The following is a 20,313-nucleotide window of genomic DNA, read 5'->3' on the forward strand; positions in this document are numbered from 1 at the left end:
TTCCCCCGCATTACATTTGAGCAGCACTTGCGCCTCGCTTGTCCACCCCACTCCACCTCCCGCCTTCATTCGTATGTTCTCCACTCTCAGCAACGTGCAAGCCTCACACAACATCTGATATCACCATGGAACTCCAGGAGACCTGCGGGAGCCGTTCAGGGAGCTGGGTGCACTGGGGGACGTTTGCACAAAACATAAGCATATGTGGCCACGCTCACAAGCATGCACACATATCCGAACCCCGGGAACGAACGTGCCTCCTGGCAGGCTACAAAAATCTACATCTAGAGGCAAGATTCAGGGAGGCTTCCTTCAGCCAAGCCGAACCCCTGCGTCCCCAGCCCGCAGACCCCCGCTACCCTAAGTCAGTGCAGGGTGTGGGGGACCCCCAATCCTGCGCACGCACACGGGGTTCGTGCAAGGACGCGACGCCCGCAGCTTTCTGTCCCCTTTCACCTCCCGGAGTCCCGGCAACGCAGAGCGTGGAGCGCGCCGCCTGAGGACGTCGGCCCGGCTTGCCCGGCGCCGGCCAATCCCGCGCGTCCATGCAAATGAGGCTCCTTATCGGGCCGCGGCTCCGCCTCCCGTGGCCAGGGCCGTAGTAACCCATTCATGGGGCCCGCGCGCGGCTGCAGCCGGGCTCCGTGGCGCTCGCAGCCACCGCCTCCTCTCGGCTCCGGGTCTTCCCCTTCCTTTTACAACTGATCCTGTTGGGGATTTTTTTTTTTTTTTTTTTTTTTTTCTAAATTGGAACGGTGGGGAGGAGCAGGAAGGGGGGACCTGAAGGAAGGGCAGAGATTAGGCAGCCATCAATTTCCTCCAGTTTCTCCCAGAACAGGTGATGCTTCTAAATTGTGATCACTTTCAGGAGGCAGCGCTGCAGCTGGAAGGATGCGAGCGACCTAGGGTGGAGGGGCTGAGGCGGCAGATCTGAACTTACGGAGGATAAAAACCCAAACTTTGGCTTCATCAGTCCGTACCTCTCCAGTGAAGCAAAGGACGGGTTATCTTTTTTTTTTTCCTAAGACTCAAACTTGGGCACTTGATCCCTTTTCTTGGATTGCTTTGGAGGAGAAGATTTGCTGGCAACGTTGGGAACAGTCAGGACTGTGTTGCTGTAACTCTTACTTTTAAAGCGACAGTAGAGGATCAGACTTTTTAAATGTTTGGAATTCAAGATACTTTAGGAAGAGGACCAGCTCTGAAAGAGAAATCGCTGGGCGCCGAGATGGATTCGGTCAGGTCCTGGGTCCGGAATGTCGGAGTGGTGGACGCTAATGTCGCAGCGCAGAGGTAACGACAGGGCCGCGCAATTATTATGCTCTCGGTCTCTCGCTCTTACGGTCTGTCTTTCCCTGTGCACCCCCACCCCTGCTCCCCGTGCCTTTCTCTCTCCCTGTCCCCCCATCTGTCGCCCAGGCCCTGCGCGCTGGGGCTCGCCCTCGGGCAAGCAGATCGCTGCAGTCAGGGGAACGCTCACCCGGCAGCCAGCACTCGAGTTTCTGAACTGCCTGGGTCGTAGGCGTTTCTCTCCTACTCCTTTACCGCAGTCTACTCTTTGCAAGGAAAAATAAAAAAGTAGCACCCAACATCGACCAGTTCAGCCGCTAGTCTTGCAATCGGATCCGGCCTGGCCCCGAGCAGAGCGTGAATACCGGAGCTGGCAGTGGCGGCGCGGGAGAAAAGCTGGCTTCCTGGCCGCTCCCGGTTTCGCCACGCCGCCTGCAAGCGCCTGCCTCCCGCATCTTGCTGGGCGATTCCTGGAGCCCGGGAGGCCCGCGGCCAGAGGGTGGCGGCGGCGAGAGGAGCGGGAGAAGCCGGAGCGGCTGCCGGGGAAGGCGAGGCGGCCCGGAGCTCTGGGAGGGGGGACAGGCTGGAGGGTCCCGGCTCAAAGATAAAACAGTGAGCCAGACGAATGGAGCTGGGGAGCTGGAGAAAAGAAGAGATTTCAAAGAAGAGAAAAGACGGAGTCACAGTAGAAAGAGTTGCGGAAGAAGAAAGAGGCGAGAAAAAGCGACCGGCAGCCAGACAGGCTTAGGGATCACCAGCCTCTGGTTTTGCGGATCTCTGAAGGTGACTTTGTGTCTAGGCATCTGCGTGCTGGGATAGTAAATACCATGTCCGGGGTGCCACCCTACGAAGACATTACGGTCCCATTCTCTCATCACCACTACTGAGTTGGAATTTGTGGCTTCCAGGTCCTTGTCTGCGAGAGAGGCAGCCCTTCTACCCCAAAGAGCCCATGAACTTCTTCCAGGACCCTCGCTTCCCCGGCTGCCTTCCTGGCCACCCACCTTTAAGTGCCAACATCACACGGAGAAATGAGCCCTTTCCCAAACTGACCAGGTGTCCCGGGTAGAGCGAACCGGCCTCCACCCTTGGAGGAGAGGAAGCAGAAGTCTCATCGCTCCGGGACTTGGGCCGGCGGCGGCTCCCTCCCTCCCATGGCCCGGGGCGCGCGGATTTCCCTGTGGCAGACCGCACAGCGCGGCGGTGGCCGCAGCTTTCCGCAGCGCTCTGGGACTGGCCTGCCCGCGAGCTGAGGGAAATAAGGCAGCACCGCAGAGTCCGCTGCGCTGCGCATTTCCTTGGGCTGACTCCTTAAAGAAGCCTCCCTCGCTTTCCTTCCTTCCCGGCATCGAAAAGTTTGCTGAAGCTGGAACAGGCAGAGTGGGGGAGATCTTAGCCAAAACATCACCCCTTTCAAAAGAGTGAATGAAGGCGCACACCGGGGTTCAACGCTGGGAGACCCCAGCGCCGCAGGGCAGCTCTCGCAATCTGTGTGCTCGCCTGAGCCCCAAGTCCGGTGAAATGGGATCTGATGGCCAAGTCGGCTGTGACTGCGACCGGTTGGCTGGGAAGTGTGTGCACACACTCAACACACTCGAGGGCGCCTTCCGGGTCCCCCAACTTGGGTTTCACAGTCACTGGGTTCGACTGGCGCCGCCGGAAAACGCAGCTTGAGTGGGGATCGCGTTGGCCCCAGGAAAGGAGGTCCTCGCCCTTTAACAGTTTGGCTTTTCCCCACCTAGCACCTCTGGGAGCGAGGGTGCCCTATGTGGGTTATCTCATTTGCGGTGGCCAGCGATCCCCGGGGCTGGTCACGAGGATTCCGCCCTGTCTCTGTCTCAGGCACAACTTTTCGGAAGAGCGAGGCAAGCAGCCCAAGGACCCAGACTTGGACTCTGTGTTGCTGTCCCTTCTGCCCCTTGGGGTTCTTACCCACTACCTTTCCCAGTTAGCATTTGGGCTTTGTGGGCAGTGGGTCCAGGTCGGGTAACTCGAATTAATAGGAAATAAAAGGGTCGCTTCTTCCAAAGCAAAGGAGGCACTTATTCCCCTAACCCTGGGCCCCAGCTCTGCATCCTGATACATCCAGCAGTACCACCTGAGGGAGATGGATGGAGATAGCCCCATCCTACAGGACGCGAGCCACCTCCTTAGGGGACCACTCTGGGTCTCTGTCGGCAGCCCCGGTCTTTCAGTTTCCACTAAAGAGGGGATGGAGAGTGGCCCAGCGGTGGGATGCCATACCACTGGGTGGTGTCAGAGACCCCAGGCATCAACCCTGCCACCCAACCCCTGTGACCACGGGGACTCCTTTAAGAAGTCTCCTCTTCCTTATCCGAATTGGAAAAAAGGCCCGAAGGGTTCAGAACTCTGGACCTGGGAAGTGGACGCCTTACCCCTCTGCATGTTGTGGGCGGTTAGTAACATTGCCTTTTTGTCCTTCCCCGTGTCTTGTGTCCCCCGTTTGTCTCCCTGTGCAGCGGGGTCGCCCTGTCCCGGGCCCACTTTGAGAAGCAGCCTCCTTCCAACTTGAGGAAATCCAACTTCTTTCACTTCGTCCTGGCGCTCTATGACAGGCAGGGCCAGCCGGTGGAGATCGAGCGGACTGCTTTCGTGGACTTTGTGGAGAATGACAAAGTAAGCGGAAGGTACCCCCCAAACCCCGCGGTCTAATAACTCCCTTTTTGCGAAGCACTAAAGATTCCATCTGTCACTCTTGCGACACTTTTCCACTCGCATCATCAGGGATGATAAATCGAGACTTCTCACCCCCAGCCTCTAAATCAGTCGATTTCCCGAACCTCCTCCCATCCCCACTCCCCCCACCTGGGGCTGGAGGAGCACTCCCGGCTCTGCGCACCGACCCCGGCGCCCTTAGTAGCGCCTGGCTGTAGACTGACGGAGGAGCAAACGCCCTTCGAACTAGTTAAAAAGTACACCCGAGGCCGCTGCTCCCCTTCTCTGGGTTAATTTTAATTATTTTGCACCTGCGAGAGCCAGTTGGGCTGAGTTGCAGTACTAAGCGGAAACCGGGAGCCCAGCCTTGGCGCGCCTTCGGGCTGTGTCTTCTCTCCGTTTCTGTTCTCCAAGGCAGCGCCTCCTCCAAACTCAAGCCTGGAACTGGGGGCTGGATTCGATCTCAGATGAAGGACAGTCCGCTGAAACTCATATGTGACCAAAGGAAAATCCCTTGCCCTTTCCGGGTCTCCGTGTCCCCAGCTGTACAATGTGAGCTTTAGAGCAGGCCTTCCCAAAGTCCCTCCTGAACCTGGAACTCAGTCCCTGAGCTCGTGGCCCTGCGGGCGCAGTCCTTGCGGGATAGGCCCGAATGCTGCCTTTCCAAGTGACAAGTCCCTTCCCTTTTCTGCCAAAGGAAGCCCTGGGGCTTCCTAAGGACAGACAGAGCCCGATGGGTTGGGTGGTGCCTGTTTACAGGCAGCTTTGGCGAGTTGTCCGGTTGTCGCAGGCTCAAGGGTCACACTTCTGAGGACATTTTTAAGGGAGAAAGAGGGCTGGAAAGGGTCAAGTGGCTTCTGGTCTTGGCAGGTTTCCGGGGGCGGCCAAAGACAGGCAGATGCTCGTGCCCTTTGACCTAGGGCTGAATAGGGGTTGTTGGAAGCTGCCTTTTGATGGGAAGAAGGGATGTGGGGTGGGGGTTCACTGTCTCCTCTTTCCCTCATTTTGGGGGACTGGAAGGCAAGGGAATCGAACGCTGCCTGTCTTTTCAGGAACAAGGCAACGAGAAGACCAACAATGGCACTCACTACAAGTTACAGCTCCTCTACAGCAACGGTGAGCTCCTCTACAGCAACGGTGAGCCGGCGCCTAGCAGCCGGCTTCTGGGCCGCACGCATTGATCTTGCCATGATCACTCTCAGGAATCTCATGGAGCCCAGGGCGGCGGGAGGCTTGCCTGGGACAGGGGATTGGGAGGTCACCGTCTCCAGGGCGGCTCAGCCTGGAGAGGCTGCTTGGGCCTCAGACTAATAGCAGAGACGGGTTTGGGGTGCCCGGAAGGGGCTCCACGACCCTTGACTCGTGCCTGTCTGGTCCTCGCAGGTGTCCGCACGGAACAGGACCTCTATGTCAGGCTCATCGACTCGGTCACCAAGCAGGTGAGCTCAAGGCCTCTTGGCTTCTCTTCACCTGTCTCTGACCCGTCCCCCCAATCCCCCCAGTTTGTTTCTGACCTGCCCCTCCTCTATGATTTCCTGGGTCAGACTCCACAGCCCCCCTCCTCGTCCCCCTCCCAGCACCTTGTCCACTCGGGAATTTTTTTTTTTTTTTTTCTGTCTCACCAAGTGACCTGTTCTGTCTGACTCAGGGAAACCCTGGGGCAGTAAGAGGCGAAGAAAAGGATGGAGAGGAAACAATTATTGGGAGATTCAGTTCCCCCAAACATTCCATTTTGCTAAGAATGATGTTCTCACTGGGGCAAACTTCCGTATGCTTTCAGTCGAGTCCAAACTCTGCAACCGCGCAGGTTGTGCAGCGGGCGGCAATTCCTAATGCGGTGGAAGGCAGTGGGAGGGAAAGCGATGTTGTGCTTGTTCTGAAGTTCCTTCTTTCCTTGCCCCCAACCCCTTTCTGCATCTTCCTTTCCTGCTACTACCTCCTTCACAGCCCATCGCGTACGAGGGACAGAATAAGAATCCGGAAATGTGCCGAGTTCTCCTGACGCACGAAGTGATGTGTAGGTAAGAGCCGCCTTTTCCCAGGCCTTCCTGGAGAGCCCGCAGGTGCTCCAGCCCGGCCTTGGTGCGCCACGTTCCCGGGACTAACTTTCAGGAGTGAGGGCTCGCAGCTGAGAGGCCTCGCGGGCAGACGGGCGCAGAGTGTAGATCCACGGAAACCCTTTCATGCAAGTGTCTTAAAGCATAGCCGTTAGGACTCAGAACGACTCGGGACTCCACCTCTCTGATGTCACAGGAGTTTCCTTCGGCCACGTGGAAAGTCTCCACTGTCCCCTGGTCAGTGGTAGTGGTGGAAGCGGGCTGGGCAACCCCGGGCCCGGTTTGGGATCAGTTGGAGTTCCCGCCGGGCCTCTAGTGGTAGATTTCCAGGCGGGTCACTTGTGGAGTTAATGAGTCAAAGCCCTGGAACGACTCCTCGTCTGGGCGAGGGACCACCAGAGGGTCCAGCGGCTCATTTCTGGGGTGCTTCCTGGCACCCTGGCACCTGCGGTGATGCGGAGGCGTTTCTTCCTCCTGGGAGGTTGCTCTCTTCGGAGTTCACGTGTTGGGGGAGTTTCTCAGGTCAGAAGGAACTACCTGGAAGAAAGATCCGTCCAGTTCCCACCAGTGCGTTAGGAGGGGCAGGGAGAGGACCCGCTGAGAGATCTGGAGTGTGGAGCAACAGCTGGATTCTGATGTTCACCTCGTGAAAGATTCAGTCTACTGGCCTTCCTGCACCTTTCCCATCTTCCTTTCAGAGACCAATCCATTCCACCTTGAGTCCTGTGCATTATTCCCTTTTTTTCTCCCTGACTGGAAGAAAATTTAAAAAATCAGAAGAATTGCATCCACCCTTATTATTTCAACAAATGTTTATTGAGTGCCTACTATGTGCCCGGTATCGGCTGGGTGCTGGGGATCCCACCGTAAACAAGATATAAATAGGAAACTCTGGAAAGAGTGTGGCTATTTTATTATGAAAATTTAAATGTCTATTCCATACATGCTTTTCTTCCTCCAAAAATCTCTGATTGGAGGGAAAGCCTCAATTCTTCCTTACTTGGCTATTGCTTTAGTGAATGTCTCCCGACTCCAAACTTCCTAGTTTTGGGTAATTGCAGGTTATCTGATTTAGTGTGTACTGTTTTATGGGCAGCTCCCTGAAGCGCTGTCTCCCTCCCCAACCTAGTCAGGAAGAAACCATAACAATCAGACATGTTTGTTTTGGTTTTGACCAAGTATTAAACAAGCTTTCCAAATGCCAGTGGCTTCAGCTGAAAGCAATGGAGGCTTCCTTGCTGAAGTAGCTGGGGGAAGGCATTGGGAGGAGTAAGAAGATAGATACTCCAGTATCTCAGGGACCTTTGATAGATTTGTTCAGAAAGAAAATACAATTCTGAGATGTACTTTATATAATACCTAGATTTAAATAGAACGCTTTGATTAGGTTGGTTAGTTGAAGGGAGGTTTTTCTTTTTATGCCTTTGTTTGGAGAGATTACTTTCTGAAAAGGAAAGAAAACAAAACCAAAAACTGATCCATTGTCTAATGAATTATACCTATCATTTTAAATAATACTTGCATGCCCCATCCATCTGTAGTTAAGACTGACATTTTTATTTTTAAGCCCAATCAAATCCTCCTCATTTTATGCTGTTTAAGTAGCAGCATCAATTTTTAAAGCCTCTAGTTTAGTCTGCATTAGTAACACAATATAAAAATTTAATGTACTGTAACTTCTCTGCGTTGGAGACCTGGGAAGAAGCTCTGCTGTTTTCTTCCCAAACTAGAATTTAAAATAAATATTAATTATGTGTAAATAAATGATCCATTGAATGGATACTGTCTGCAGCATATGCGTGTGTGTGTACACGTGTGCAGACGAGATGGGTGATGGCAAATGTTAGATGCATCCAAAAGGGAAGTTCTCGTTCCATCTGTCAGTTAGAGCTGGTTGATACTTTAGGAAGGGGGAAAAGTTCCTTCTCTTACATTTTAAGAGCCAGTTGTAGCAGTCAATGATTGAGAGATGAATCAGGTACCCTGTTTCTCCAGGGTTATTGCATATATTTAGTTTCATTTGCATAGTGTTATTTGGCATACCTGGGCACTTCCCCGGATGGTTTTATGTTCCATAATCTTTAGTAAAAGGCTCATAAATCGGTGTTTAGCTTTGAATGGAGAACAAAGCAGAGACAAAATAAATCTCTTTAGGAATAACTTTTTCTCCCTTCCCCAATGGTCTCTGTTCCTCTCTTCCCTGCTTTGGTTCATTTTGCCAATTATTAGCAAGGAGAAATCTAGTTGTTATGGCGCTGCCTGCCACCCCCGAGCCCTCAATGCTCAGAGGGTTAAAAGATATTATAATTTGAACAGAAGTCGTCTCAAGGCCTACAGCTGGCTAATAACAGAGTTGTATTGAGCTCAAGCAAACCCCACAGCTGTGACTTTTCGCCACAAGGCGCAGGCTAGACAGGGCCCTAATCAGATGGGCCAGCCGGGCAGTGGGGCCAGTGTCTTTATCGGCCAGATGGTGTGAATTTAGACACTTTTGTTATGCAATCGCAGGGAGGAGTTGGAGAGAAGAAAACAAAACAAAAGCCACCATGCTGTGCGCTTATTTGAGTTTGAAATTAGAGACAGATTTTTGAAAGTTGAAGGTTGAATTTTAAAAACTATTTTGGAGGGGATAAGAGACACACTCACTTGCCGTGAGCTGGAGTTGGGCTGACTGGACACCCTCCGTCCAAGGCTGGGGCTTTTTCCCCTTCCCCAGCCATCTTTTCTCTTTCCCTTTCTGAAAAATGCAAGTATGATTCAGGATTGTGATAAGAGTTCTCGTGTTTCCCCACCTCCCTCTTCTAACTTGTTTTATTTTTTTCTCTCTCCTTCAAAGACTCCGGGTGGAGATGGGGAGAATAAATTGAGTGTTTCAAGTAAAACGTTTTCCAAATAAGTACCAAAATAAAATAAACCAAACCACGCCAGAGAGAAACAGTGGAACAGCTTCCATTTTCATTCATTAAGAAAAAAGAGCACCTCTGAGTCTCTCTGGGGTTGTTATGAACACAATCTTAACCTATTGCCAAGCTCAGTTTCCTCTTCTCTTTGTTTTATTGTTTTTTATCTTAGAGTCAGTTTTAGAAAACACTTATTGAGAACTTCAGACTTGCTTGTTGGAGAATAATCCTAGCCTTTTAACTAAAGTAGCTGAACCTGAAGTTGGTCACTCAGGCTTTGTCTACACAGCAAAGGGAAGGCAGAATTAAGTTTATCTGAGTAATTCAGGGACCTGGTTTGTTAGCTGTTCCACACTGGGGATTGTAGGTTCACAAACATCTCAGGTTCTCCACTTCCCATTGCTTGTGCTAATATTGCTGGCAGGAGGACTGAACGCCGTTAAAAACAAAGAAGGACTAGAACATATTAATGAGAACTTTTCTCTAAAAAAAATATAATAATTTGCTTTGGCCAACTCACAGACCTAGAAAAATTTTAAGATGGGCTCAAATGGGGCTAATTCAACCAAGTTCTATTATTTTTATACCTTTACTATTATAGTTCAATGGCCAAGTGAGTGTCTTCTACGTATGTTTTGTGCTGAATATCAACATTAGAGATGATATTTAAATATGTTACTGTTGGAAAATGGAGGATTGGATCCTAAAGTTTATCTGCATTTTTCTTTGAATATCATTTCCTTCCAAGTTCATTCCCTACGTTATACTACACTGGCACCAGGCTTACATTTTTATCTGTTTTCTTTTCCTCCAGAGGAAATCCCCATGGAAGGCAGCTGAATTGAGCTGAAAAATTTTGCAAACTTACTCAGCCCCCTCAGAATTATTCCTACCCAAACTAAACAGATTGGCACATTCTGACAGTGTGTGCTCTTGTAATTAAATTGTACCTGGCATTGCACACATATTTGGGGTTAGGTTGACATGCTGGTGATGTCAAAGGGGAGAGTCTTGCTTGAAGGTCTGTAGGTAGCTAGCATGTATGGGTCTTTTGAAACTGTGTTGCTAAGAAAAATGGTTTGCCTTAACTGCAAAGGTATTATGTTGACATAAGCAATATTCTAGAAACAGGAAAGGTGGGAGAAATGGGTGGGGGCGTAGGGATTTGGGAAGAGAGACAAGGGCTTTAGGAGGTGGGAGAGCAGCTGGCCTGCATTTTTATTGGTGTTAATCTTGGGATGGATTGAAATTTTAAAAGTTAAGACCTAATATAATTTCAAAGGCCAAATATTATTTCAGAAAGTCCCAGTGGCAAAATCTAGTATTTAAGAAAGTTGAGACCATTTTTCTTTTCCTTCCTACTAATTTGATTAAATTTCTTAAAACCTCATTGTGCCCATTTGCTGCAAATGTTTAAGCATCTCTCAAGTATATTTCACTTTCTGAGGATGGTAGACTTATTCACTGGCGAATCCATACCCATGAAAGAGATGGGTTTAAAAAGTTTTAAGATATTTATGTTTAATTCTGTGGAGAACCAGAGAGGGCAAACGAGCCGCAGAGAGCCACAGAGCTAGGACTGGGGCTGGGCATGGTGGCATACGCCTATAATCCTAGCACTTTGGGGGGCCGAGGTGGGCAGATAGCTTGATCCCAGGAGTTCAAGACCAGCCTGGGCAACACAGCAAGACCCTGTCCCTACCAAAATAAAAAATCAAAAATTAGCCAAGTGTGGTGGTATACACCTGTGGTCTCAGCTACATATGGGAGTCTGAGAAAGGAAGATCATTTAAGTCTGGGAGGTTGAGACTGCAGTGAGTCATGATCCTGTCACTGCATTCCAGCCTGAGTAACAAAGGGAAACCCTGTTAAAAAAAAAAAAAATCTAAGACTGGGTTGGTGTTAGGTCTTTGGGTTCCTGCTGTCACATGACTTCCCTTTTTTCCTTATGTTATCACCACTTTCAAAGGGTGCTCATAGAATTCCCTAGCCTCATGGACTTAAACCTAGAAGAGACTCTAGAGAGAATCAAATCCAACACTTTCACTTTATTCATAAGAAAGAAAAATCCCAGAGGGGTTAAAGACATATGACTAAATTTGTGAAGCTGGTTGGTGACAGCTTGGACATCAGAACGCTGATTCCGAGTTCAGCAATCTTCCTAAGGTATCGTGTCAAACTTAGGCTACAGAAAAACTACCATGGGAAGGGCAATGCTCACATATAGTTTGGTTGTTGTTAGCGTGCTTACTTCTTAGGCCTATTCTCCAACCAGTATGGATGATAACGAGTTTTTTAAAAAGCCATGTCAAGGCTACATCCTTAGCCAGCTATAGTTGATAGTGGACCATGTGCCTGAGATGAGCTGAGAGGTATTCAGAAGTCTGTACCTCTGATAAGCAGCAGATGGACTACCTGGTTGTAAGGGAGTGAATTCCCAGTGCTTCTTACCAGCAAGCTTTCTTTGCCCTTCTCACATTGGTCTAGGTATTTTCGAATAGATATTTGGATTGGAGTGTTTTGCACCCCTCTCAGGTCCTAGGGAGTACTTTCTGTTTGTTGTCATTGCCCCAGGGGATCTTCTTTATCTCCCTCTCAGCTAATCCTATCAGCATTTATTGAGGTCTACCAGGTACTCAGCACAAGGGGGACATCTTGGGAAACGGAGTTTTCAGAACTGGGACTTACAAACAATGGGATACCATTTCTGTTTCCGACTTGGTGAAAATTATTGGAGCTATCGTCCTACAGTTCCTTGCCTCATTTTCCTCCTATTTTAAAATGTATATCATAGTTCTGGTCTTCCTCCTTAATCTTTGAAAAATGATGGAAATAAGTGAATGAATAAATGTTTATAAAGTATACCAAGATCTCTGGAGAAAGAAGTTATGTAAATAAGGTTTGCAGTAATCCAGGCAGCCATTTACAGTCTATTTTATATATTTTCCTTCCTCCCCTTTCTTCAAATATTTATTGAGCCACAAAGACCTAAAATAATCATAAAATCATTGAATATCAATCTGGAAGTGACCTTATTGATCTTAAAATACAACCTTCTGTGGTTCTGATTACAAATATGGGTCATGGGAAAGTTGAGAATTAGCTTCTAAGTCATAGAGTGAGAGTTTGAGTATATTTTGGCTTCCGGTTAAGTGTTTTTAATTTTTTATCTTATAAAACATGGTCACAAATCCTGCCCTCAAGCAGCTTATAGTTGGGAAGCTACCTTAGATTCATTTTGTTTTTCCTTCAACTTTTAAGTTCAGGGGCCCATGTGCAGGATGTACAGGTTTGTTACATAGGTAAACGTGTGCCATGGTGGTTTGCTGCACAGATCAACCCATCACCCAGGTATTAAGCCCAGCATCCATTAGCTATTCTTCCTGAGGCTCTCCCTCCCGGCACCACCCCTCTGACAGGCCCCAGTGTGTGTTGTTTCCTCCCAAGACAGATTTATCTTTGTGAATGTTCTTGTGGCCAGGCGCTACAGCTCATGCCAGTAATCCTGGCACTTTGGGAGGCCGAGGTGGGCAGATCTGAGGACAGGAGTTCGAGACCAGCCTGGCCAACATGGTAAAAACCCATCTCTACTAAAAATAAAAAAAATTAGCTGGGCGTGGTGGTGCACACCTGTAGTCCCAGTTAGTCAGGAGGCTGAGGCAGGAGAATTGCTTGAACCCAGGAGGTGGAGGTTGCAGGGAGCCAAGACAGAGCCATTGAGCCACTGCACTCCAGCCTGGTGACAGAGCCAGACACTGTCTGGAGAAAAAACAACAACAACAACAACAACAAAACCAGAATGTTCTTGTCATGTGCTCATTGCATTTTCTTGATTTAATAAATTTCTTTCACTCTTTTGGTTCCTTCCCAATCTACAGTCGATGCTGCGAAAAGAAAAGCTGTGGAAACCGAAATGAGACTCCATCGGACCCGGTCATAATTGACAGGTAGGGGAAAAGTGATTTTCAATCATTTGTGGTTCCTTTTCTTCATGAACCTTTTGAGTACTGATCCATGGAGCTTTGCTGTCAGGTTGGTTTCATGTTATTTCAAGACACTAAACTCATCCAACAAGGGCTTTCTCATGCTGGCCTTTCTTGCAGAAGCTAGAATCTTCCTTTGGAACACGTTTCTCTAAACCTGTGGCGGAGTTTCTTCCAGGTGCACCAGCTTCAGCCTAAGAAGTAGTATGTGTGGTGCAGGATATAAGCAATGGCGCCTCTCCTCTCGGGCAGGGTATGGTCTCAATCAGTTTTCTAGAAGAGGCAGTATGCCCCAAGTTAAGTGGCACCCGCTTCATTATTCTCCATGATTGCTGTTTGGCTGGAAGATTATCAATTTAGATTATGGTTTAAGGGATACGACAAGCTCTCTGTTGCATTGAGGGAGATTCCTTTCTACTACAGAGGATTGCATTCTGGGTCCTATGTTGTATTCAGAATGGGAAAGTTTATTTGGGACAAGACACTAATTCACTGAAATGTGATTTAGGCATCCTCAGCTGTCTGTTTTTGTGATTGGAAACAGAACTTACAAACCAACGAAGAAATACCAAATTAACTTCCAGCAATCATGTAATTTTTAAGAAACCCCATATTCCCACCCCTAATTTTTTTCTCTTTCGTTAAAAAACGGAATAATTCCCTATTGCTTCTTTCTTTGGGTTTTCACATTTCTAGCCAGGTCCTGAAATGGATTGGAGAGACCACAGTCTCCAAAGTTGTTATTCCAATATTCCAACGAATTCTCAGTTGGGAGAACGGAACCTCTGGCATTCTTCCCAGAAAGCCTGCTTGCTTTCTTAGTGGAAAGTATAGCATAGCCTAGGAACTGAGGAGACTGGAATTCTGATCTTGTCCTAGCTTCTGACCTTGGACAAAGCACTCAGTATCTCTGTTCTTCAATAATGTAATGATGGGTTAGGGAGTGCTGTCACTGCTGTAGGCTTCAAGAGGCTACTGAAATATCAATGGCAGCTTTGCAGTGTTCTCTTAGATGCTTGAAGAGGATGATAGGCAGATATAAAACATTTGTTGGATATGTATAGTGTCTTTGCCATTTTAGAAGTTTCCAATGAGCTGCATTTTAGGGAGCTATTGGGGTCACTCTGGTCTTTCTGAAAGTACAGAGAAGCTTAAATATAGAGAGTTGCAAGGACTATTTGGAGTCAGTCACCTTCCTCATCTTATAGATGAAAAGTCTGAACCCTGAGTGGTGGCATGACTTGCCCGTGGTTACGCAGCTGGTTGGGCAGAACTGGCATTAGAACACAGCTGTCCTTACTTCCAGGCTGGGTGCCATGGCTCATGCCTGTAATCCCAGCACTTTGGGAGACCAAGGTGGGCAGATCACTTGAGGTTGGAGGTTTATGACCAGCCTGGTCAGCACAATGGAACCCTGTCTTTACTAAAAATACAAAAATTAGTCAGGCATGGTGGCACATACCTGTAATCCCAGCTACTTGGGAGGCTGAGGCAGGAGAATTGCTTGGACCCAGGAGGCAGAGATTGCAGTGAGCCAAGATCATGCCACTGCACTCCAGCCTGGGTGACAGAGAGAGACAGTGAGACTCTGTTTCAAAAAAAAAAAAAAAAAAAAAAAAGAACACAGCTCAGCTGTCCTTACTTCCAGACTATGCTCTCTCCATGGCCACAACCTCGTTCTCCCAGCACTTTTTCTGTACTGATGAGTTGGATCTGTTCATTTCTGTTTCCCAGGGATTCTCTGGGAGACTGGAGGCATATGAGAGCAGCCTAGACCCTGTCCTTTCCGGCCTGTGGACTGAGCTCACTAATCTTCATACAGTCTTTTCTACTATCTTTAGCTTCTCTTTTAAGAAGGTACTCTAATCTCATGACTGTTACATCCTTTTTCGCAATAAACACCCTGTAAACCAGCTTTAGATGTGTTTGCAAACCTGTAAATACTCACCTGAACCTTGCTTCTCATACGTACACACCTTAATGGCTCTGCACTAAGCAGGAGCTCCTACTTTAAAGAACTACATCTAACTGCATTCACCGATAAAGTTGAATATGCTCTTGTTTTCTTCCTGTGTAATACACACACCACATGAACAAAAGAAAGTATCTTTGCATCTATACAAAGAAAAGATTTTCATATTAGGCGCCTTCATAGTTTGTGCTAGCGTGCTTTAAATTCTTCTGAGAAAGTTGAAATTGTATCTTGGCTGTGGATTACGAGTTTTATGTGACTGTGGCCTTTATTTTTACTATCCTATGCACAACAAAATAGCCCAGTGATGTCTCTGCATCACTCGATACACGCGTTACTTCCTAAATGTTGCATGTCAACACATGGAAACATACATACCAAAGGGTACTATAAATTGTCCAGTATCAGGTTTTAAGGAAGGCCCACTTTACTATAAACAGATGCATTTGTTTAGTTTGCTTATGGTAGGGCTTTTGTTTGAAGATAACTGTTCTCTCACTGAAACCTTGTCTTATCGCTCCTGAATGTCTTTTGGGTTTACCTTAGCCTTCGTGCCTTCATTTTCAGAAGTAAAATGGCGTGAAGCAACCTGAGCACCATAGTGGGATCCCATCTTTACAGAAACTAAAAAGGTGAGCCAGGTGTGGTAGTGCACACCTGTGGCCCTCGCTACTCGGGAGGCTGAGGTAGGAAGATCACTTAGGCCCAGGAGGTGGAGGCTGCAGAGAACTGTGATCATGCCACTGCACTCCAGCCTGGATGACAGAGCGAGACCTGTCTCAATAAATAAATAAATAAATAAATAAATAAATAAAATAATTTAAAAAAAGAGATAAAAGGCATGAAGTCAGGTTTCCATTTGTTGAAGGTGGGAATGGTGTTCACAGTACCCACCGGTTTGGATCAGCCTTGCATCTGGTCTCTGCGTCCATCTGCCAACTCAGTGAGTTTCCTCACAAGCCCCAAATGGGTGCAAAGTAGTCTATTTTGGATTTCCTCTGCGTAAATATAGAATTCTGTTCTTTGCCCTTGTTCCTATAATGCCAACTAATTATCTCCTCCCCCTTCTCACCTAACCTCACCAGATGCAGTTAATTTACACTGTCTGTCTTCGCATTTTCTCACACAACAGGCACGCTCCACTCTGGCTCAGAAGAAGTCTGTTTATTCCCTTGAAATGTGCATGTTCCGGGGAGAGGGAGAAGATGGTTCCCCAACTTTTCACCACCAAGGACCCCTTAAGCTTCCTCCTTGGTGAACACAGGGTTTTGCAGGACTTTGCCTTCCAAACTACTATGGACAAGTAATAATGCAGTTATAATTCCATTTTTATTAATCAAAAACATATAACAAAATGGGAAGGAAAACATCTCCTCTCAGAAATACCCTTGATACCGTCAGTGGCCAATTAAGAGTTTTTGATTGGGGTGAGATAACCAGTGTAACCACACTGACTTGGGAGGCTTCCAGCTCAAACACAAAACAACTTGACTTTCTGGTGAGGCCATGTGACCATATCCCAGCAGATCTTCTGTTTCCAATAGGCTGTTTGAAATATGAAAAATCACTTTGACTACTTTGTGGCCCTTTAATTGAAAACCATTGGAGTTTACAATAGGGGATCCCCCATTAAGGACTTAGTTCTCCATTTCTCAAGACTTAGCCCCAGACTTGGAGTTTTTTCCCCAATACTAAATTTATTTCCTGCCTTAATCTCTCTCTAGAAACATAAATTTATTTTCTATTTTCAGTTTTTTGTTTTTTATTTCAGTATGCTTGTGTGAATTCTTGGGCAACTACGCCCCTCTCCAAAAGGCCAGGCCAAAACACAGTGCAGCAGGACTTGCTGCTGAATCAAAGGTCTCCTGATTAATTTTTAGTGTAGAAATCCAAAGTCCCCATTAGGGGAAAAAAATCCCCAAAACAGAACAGAACAAAACAGAAACAATAATGAAACATCATCCTTACTGTGGTCTTCAGCTGAGCTCTTGTCTATAAAGGCCTGTGTGGTAAATAAAAATAAAAGGCTCAAATGGATTTGCATTTGTGTTTCGGAGGGAAGCTCTAATTCAAACTTGGTTGTTATGGACTGTGTTCTCTTCAGACTCTCTTCTCTATCTGGAAGGTTCTCTGATGATCCGGTGAGCCACTGGGGGGCTCAGGATAATCTGGTGATCTGTGAGAAGAGGACTTTAGGGATACTCTGACTAATGTGGGAGAAGGAAGATGAGTCCCTATTGTTCCTGTCCTTGTCAACCCCATAAAAAGTCAGATGGATAGAGAGGGCAAGAATTTATTTTGAATCTTTGTAGGCTACCCATGTGTGTACTGGTAGGGTATTTTCTAGTAAATAAATAAAAAGGAAATCCAACCTATTTCTCACACACTAAGTATCCCAGTCTTTTGTCCCTGGACATTGGTCTCATGTATTTCTGAGCTCTGTTTCCAGGAGGACCATTCTAAGCGTTGATGTGTTTTTGTTTATTTTCTTTCTTGAGAAACCAACCAAACAACAGAATGACCTTCATTCAAAAGGTTTATTCAAAAAGATCTGAATAAACTGAGGTTTAGCTGCCCATGAAGGGATTTCCTGACACTATTTTCTTTTTCTTTTGAATTAATTATGGTAAAATACATATAAAATTTACCATCAGTCATTTTAAGTGTGTAGTTCAGTGGCATTAAATACATTCACATTGTTGTGCAACTATCACCAACATTCATTTATATAATTCTTTTCATCTTGCAAAACTAAAACTCTGTACCCACTGAACAATTCCCCACTACCCATCTCCTACCTGCACCCTCAAGCACATGGAAACCACCATTGTATTTAATGTCTCTATGAAGTTGACTACTCTAGACACCTCACGTAAATGGAACCAGGTAGTATTTATCTTTTGGTTTCTGGCTTATTTCACTTAGCATCACCTCAAGGGCTCTCCATGTTGTAGCCTGTGTCAGAATATCCTTCCTTTTAAAGGCTGAATGATATTCCATTGTATGGATGAACCACATTTTGTCTATTCATCTGGCAGTGGGTTGCTTTGACCTTTTGGCTACTGGAAATAATGTTGCTGTGGACATGAGTATCTGTTTGCGTCTCTGCTTTCAATTCTTTGGGGAATATATGCAGAAGTGGAATTGCTGGACTATGGTAATTACATTTTCATTTTCAAAAGGAACTTCCATATTGTTTTCTACAGCAGCTGTACTATTTTACGTTGCCACCGGTGTAAAATACCACTGCTATTTTACATTGCTGCCAATGTAAAAGAGTACAGTTGCTGTAGAAAACAATATGGAAGTTCCTTATTGTTCTTCCATATTGTGCATAAGCACAAGCAAGGCTTCCACATTCTCCACATCCTTACCAATAGTTGCTTTTTAAAAAATTAAAAAAAAATTTTTTTGATAGTAGTCATCCTGATGGGTATGACTCTTGTTTTTAATGATGTTTTCCTCTTCCACCATCTTGGTGTGGGCATTGTCATCTGCTGGTCTCATCTTTGCTCCAGGCTTGTCATTGGCCCTTCTCCTGCTGTGTAACACAGTCTCTTCCTGCCTCTCTCTGCTTCATGGAGTACCTTGTTCTACTGAAGCAGACGTTTGGATCTACTTTCCCCTGGGGCGTACTTGTTCTTCCTCTCTCTGAAGTGCGATTTGTGGGATGGAAACTTTTAGAGAATCACTGCAGAGATGGAATTTTGGTAGTAGTTGGAGGTGAGCTGCAGGTGAGATTTATATCTACAAGGTGACCTGTGTCTGCAGGGTGACCATTACCTCCCTTTCCTCCGAAATGGGCAAACCAGATATATCAATAGTGTTATCTCCTGAGTGAAGACTTCTGGCTCTGAGAAGGATAGATAAAACCAATAATAACGTTTATCTAACAGTTAATTGGCACTTATTGTATGTTGGGCATTGTGCTATGACATTTGTGCTAGTAAAATAATCTGAATTCTCAAGGTTGATGAAAGCCTCAACTTTGAAGGAAGGATCAGCCTTAAGGAGTTATGTCACTCAGCCAAGGTCACATAGTCAGTTTGCCTGTGAAAGTGGAATTTAGTCAATAGGTAGAAATTACAGAGAGGAAGATTTTGGTATAATAGGAAGAAAAACTGCAGAGTTAAGAGCTGTGAAGATGGAAGGGCCTGGTGTGTGTGATCTGGAAGAACTGATAGGAACACTGGAGGGGGAATCTGTTATTGTAGAAGGAGTGGGCCCTGTTGGCCCCTGAAGTAGCATTTAACTTGAGATTGTGTGAGTCACATTCAGTGATGTGACAGATTTGACAGAATGTCAGTCCTCGGTGTGACTGAGGAGTGGGTAGTGCAGTGCAGCAAAAAGGGCCTTGGATTAGGACCAGGAGACCTGTGTTGGGCCCCAGAACATTCACTAGTTAGCTGTCTAATGTTACAGAGGTTTCCACTGTAACCTCTGTTTCTCATTTGTGCCTCAGTTTCCCTATTTGTAAAATGAAGTGCCTTGGGTTCATGGTTGACTAATATATTACCTCCCAGTTCTACTTTCTCTGATTCTTGCTGAGGCCTCAAGTTTGGGGGTCAGGTGTGCTAATTCATCCCTGCTCCTCAATAATTTACTGGAGTTATTAATATATATGTCTTCTCTGTCCAGACTCTTCATCTCCAGTATGGGAGAACCCAGCACTGTGAAGAGCCCACAGAAACCTGGCCTCGGGCTATTAAAAAAAATTTTTTTTTGAGACAGGGTCTTGCTCTGTTGCCCAGGCTGGAATGCAGTGGTGCAGTCATAGCTCACTTCAGTCTCAAACTCCTGGGCTTATGTAATCCTCCCACCTCATCTTCCCAAGTAGCTGGGACTACAGATGTGCCACGATGCCTGGCTATCTTTTAAATTTTATTTTTTTTATAGAGACAGGGTCGGTCTCTGTGCCCAATCTGGTCTCAGGAATTCCTGGCCTCAAATGATCCTACTACCTCAGCCTTCCAAAGTGTTGGGATTACTGTTGTGGGCCGCTGCACGCAGTGTATTTTTTTTTTTCAAGTGAAAATTTCATTCTCTCAGGGAGGGTTTAGATTTTCTCAATAAAAACCACAGATGATTTATCCAATGTGAATGCATCATTCTTTCATGATCTCATTCCGTTGTTTCCTAGCAAAACCATTGTTAGTTTCTTGGCCATTTCAGGGAATTACAGGTAAGATAAAGGACTCTGTAGCTGGGAAAGAGTGTCCCTATGGATTGAAGCTCTTCACTGGAGGACACTGGAGCCAAGTGGTAAAAAAGAAACAAAATTTTATTCGAGAAAATGACTCTCCTCCTCATGATTGCAGAGGTGGTGCTGGAAAGTTCACTCAAGTAATTGGGTTAGTGTTTAAGAATTACACTTATTCTGCTTGCCTGGCCAGCTTCCTGACACTGGAGCTTTAGGATTTGAGGCAAACTAGCTT

At 46.7% G+C, this 20,313-nt stretch overlaps 1 protein-coding gene across 1 annotated transcript in view; it reads left to right on the forward strand.

The window, feature by feature from the left end:
- The first annotated feature begins 778 nt into the window (after nucleotides 1-778).
- Nucleotides 779-20,313, forward strand: part of EBF2 (EBF transcription factor 2) — a 208,962-nt gene continuing 189,427 nt past the window's right edge. Inside the window, exons 1-6 of the mRNA XM_017885421.1 lie at nucleotides 779-1,293; nucleotides 3,771-3,927; nucleotides 5,019-5,082; nucleotides 5,350-5,405; nucleotides 5,914-5,987; nucleotides 12,802-12,870. Of these exons, the coding sequence (XP_017740910.1) occupies nucleotides 1,163-1,293; nucleotides 3,771-3,927; nucleotides 5,019-5,082; nucleotides 5,350-5,405; nucleotides 5,914-5,987; nucleotides 12,802-12,870 (551 nt within the window). The 5' untranslated portion in view covers nucleotides 779-1,162. The remainder of the gene's footprint in view (nucleotides 1,294-3,770; nucleotides 3,928-5,018; nucleotides 5,083-5,349; nucleotides 5,406-5,913; nucleotides 5,988-12,801; nucleotides 12,871-20,313) is intronic.

This window comes from Rhinopithecus bieti, unplaced genomic scaffold (assembly GCF_001698545.2).
Source record: "Rhinopithecus bieti isolate Rb0 unplaced genomic scaffold, ASM169854v2 scaffold_315, whole genome shotgun sequence".
Taxonomy (NCBI): Eukaryota; Metazoa; Chordata; class Mammalia; order Primates; family Cercopithecidae; genus Rhinopithecus; species Rhinopithecus bieti.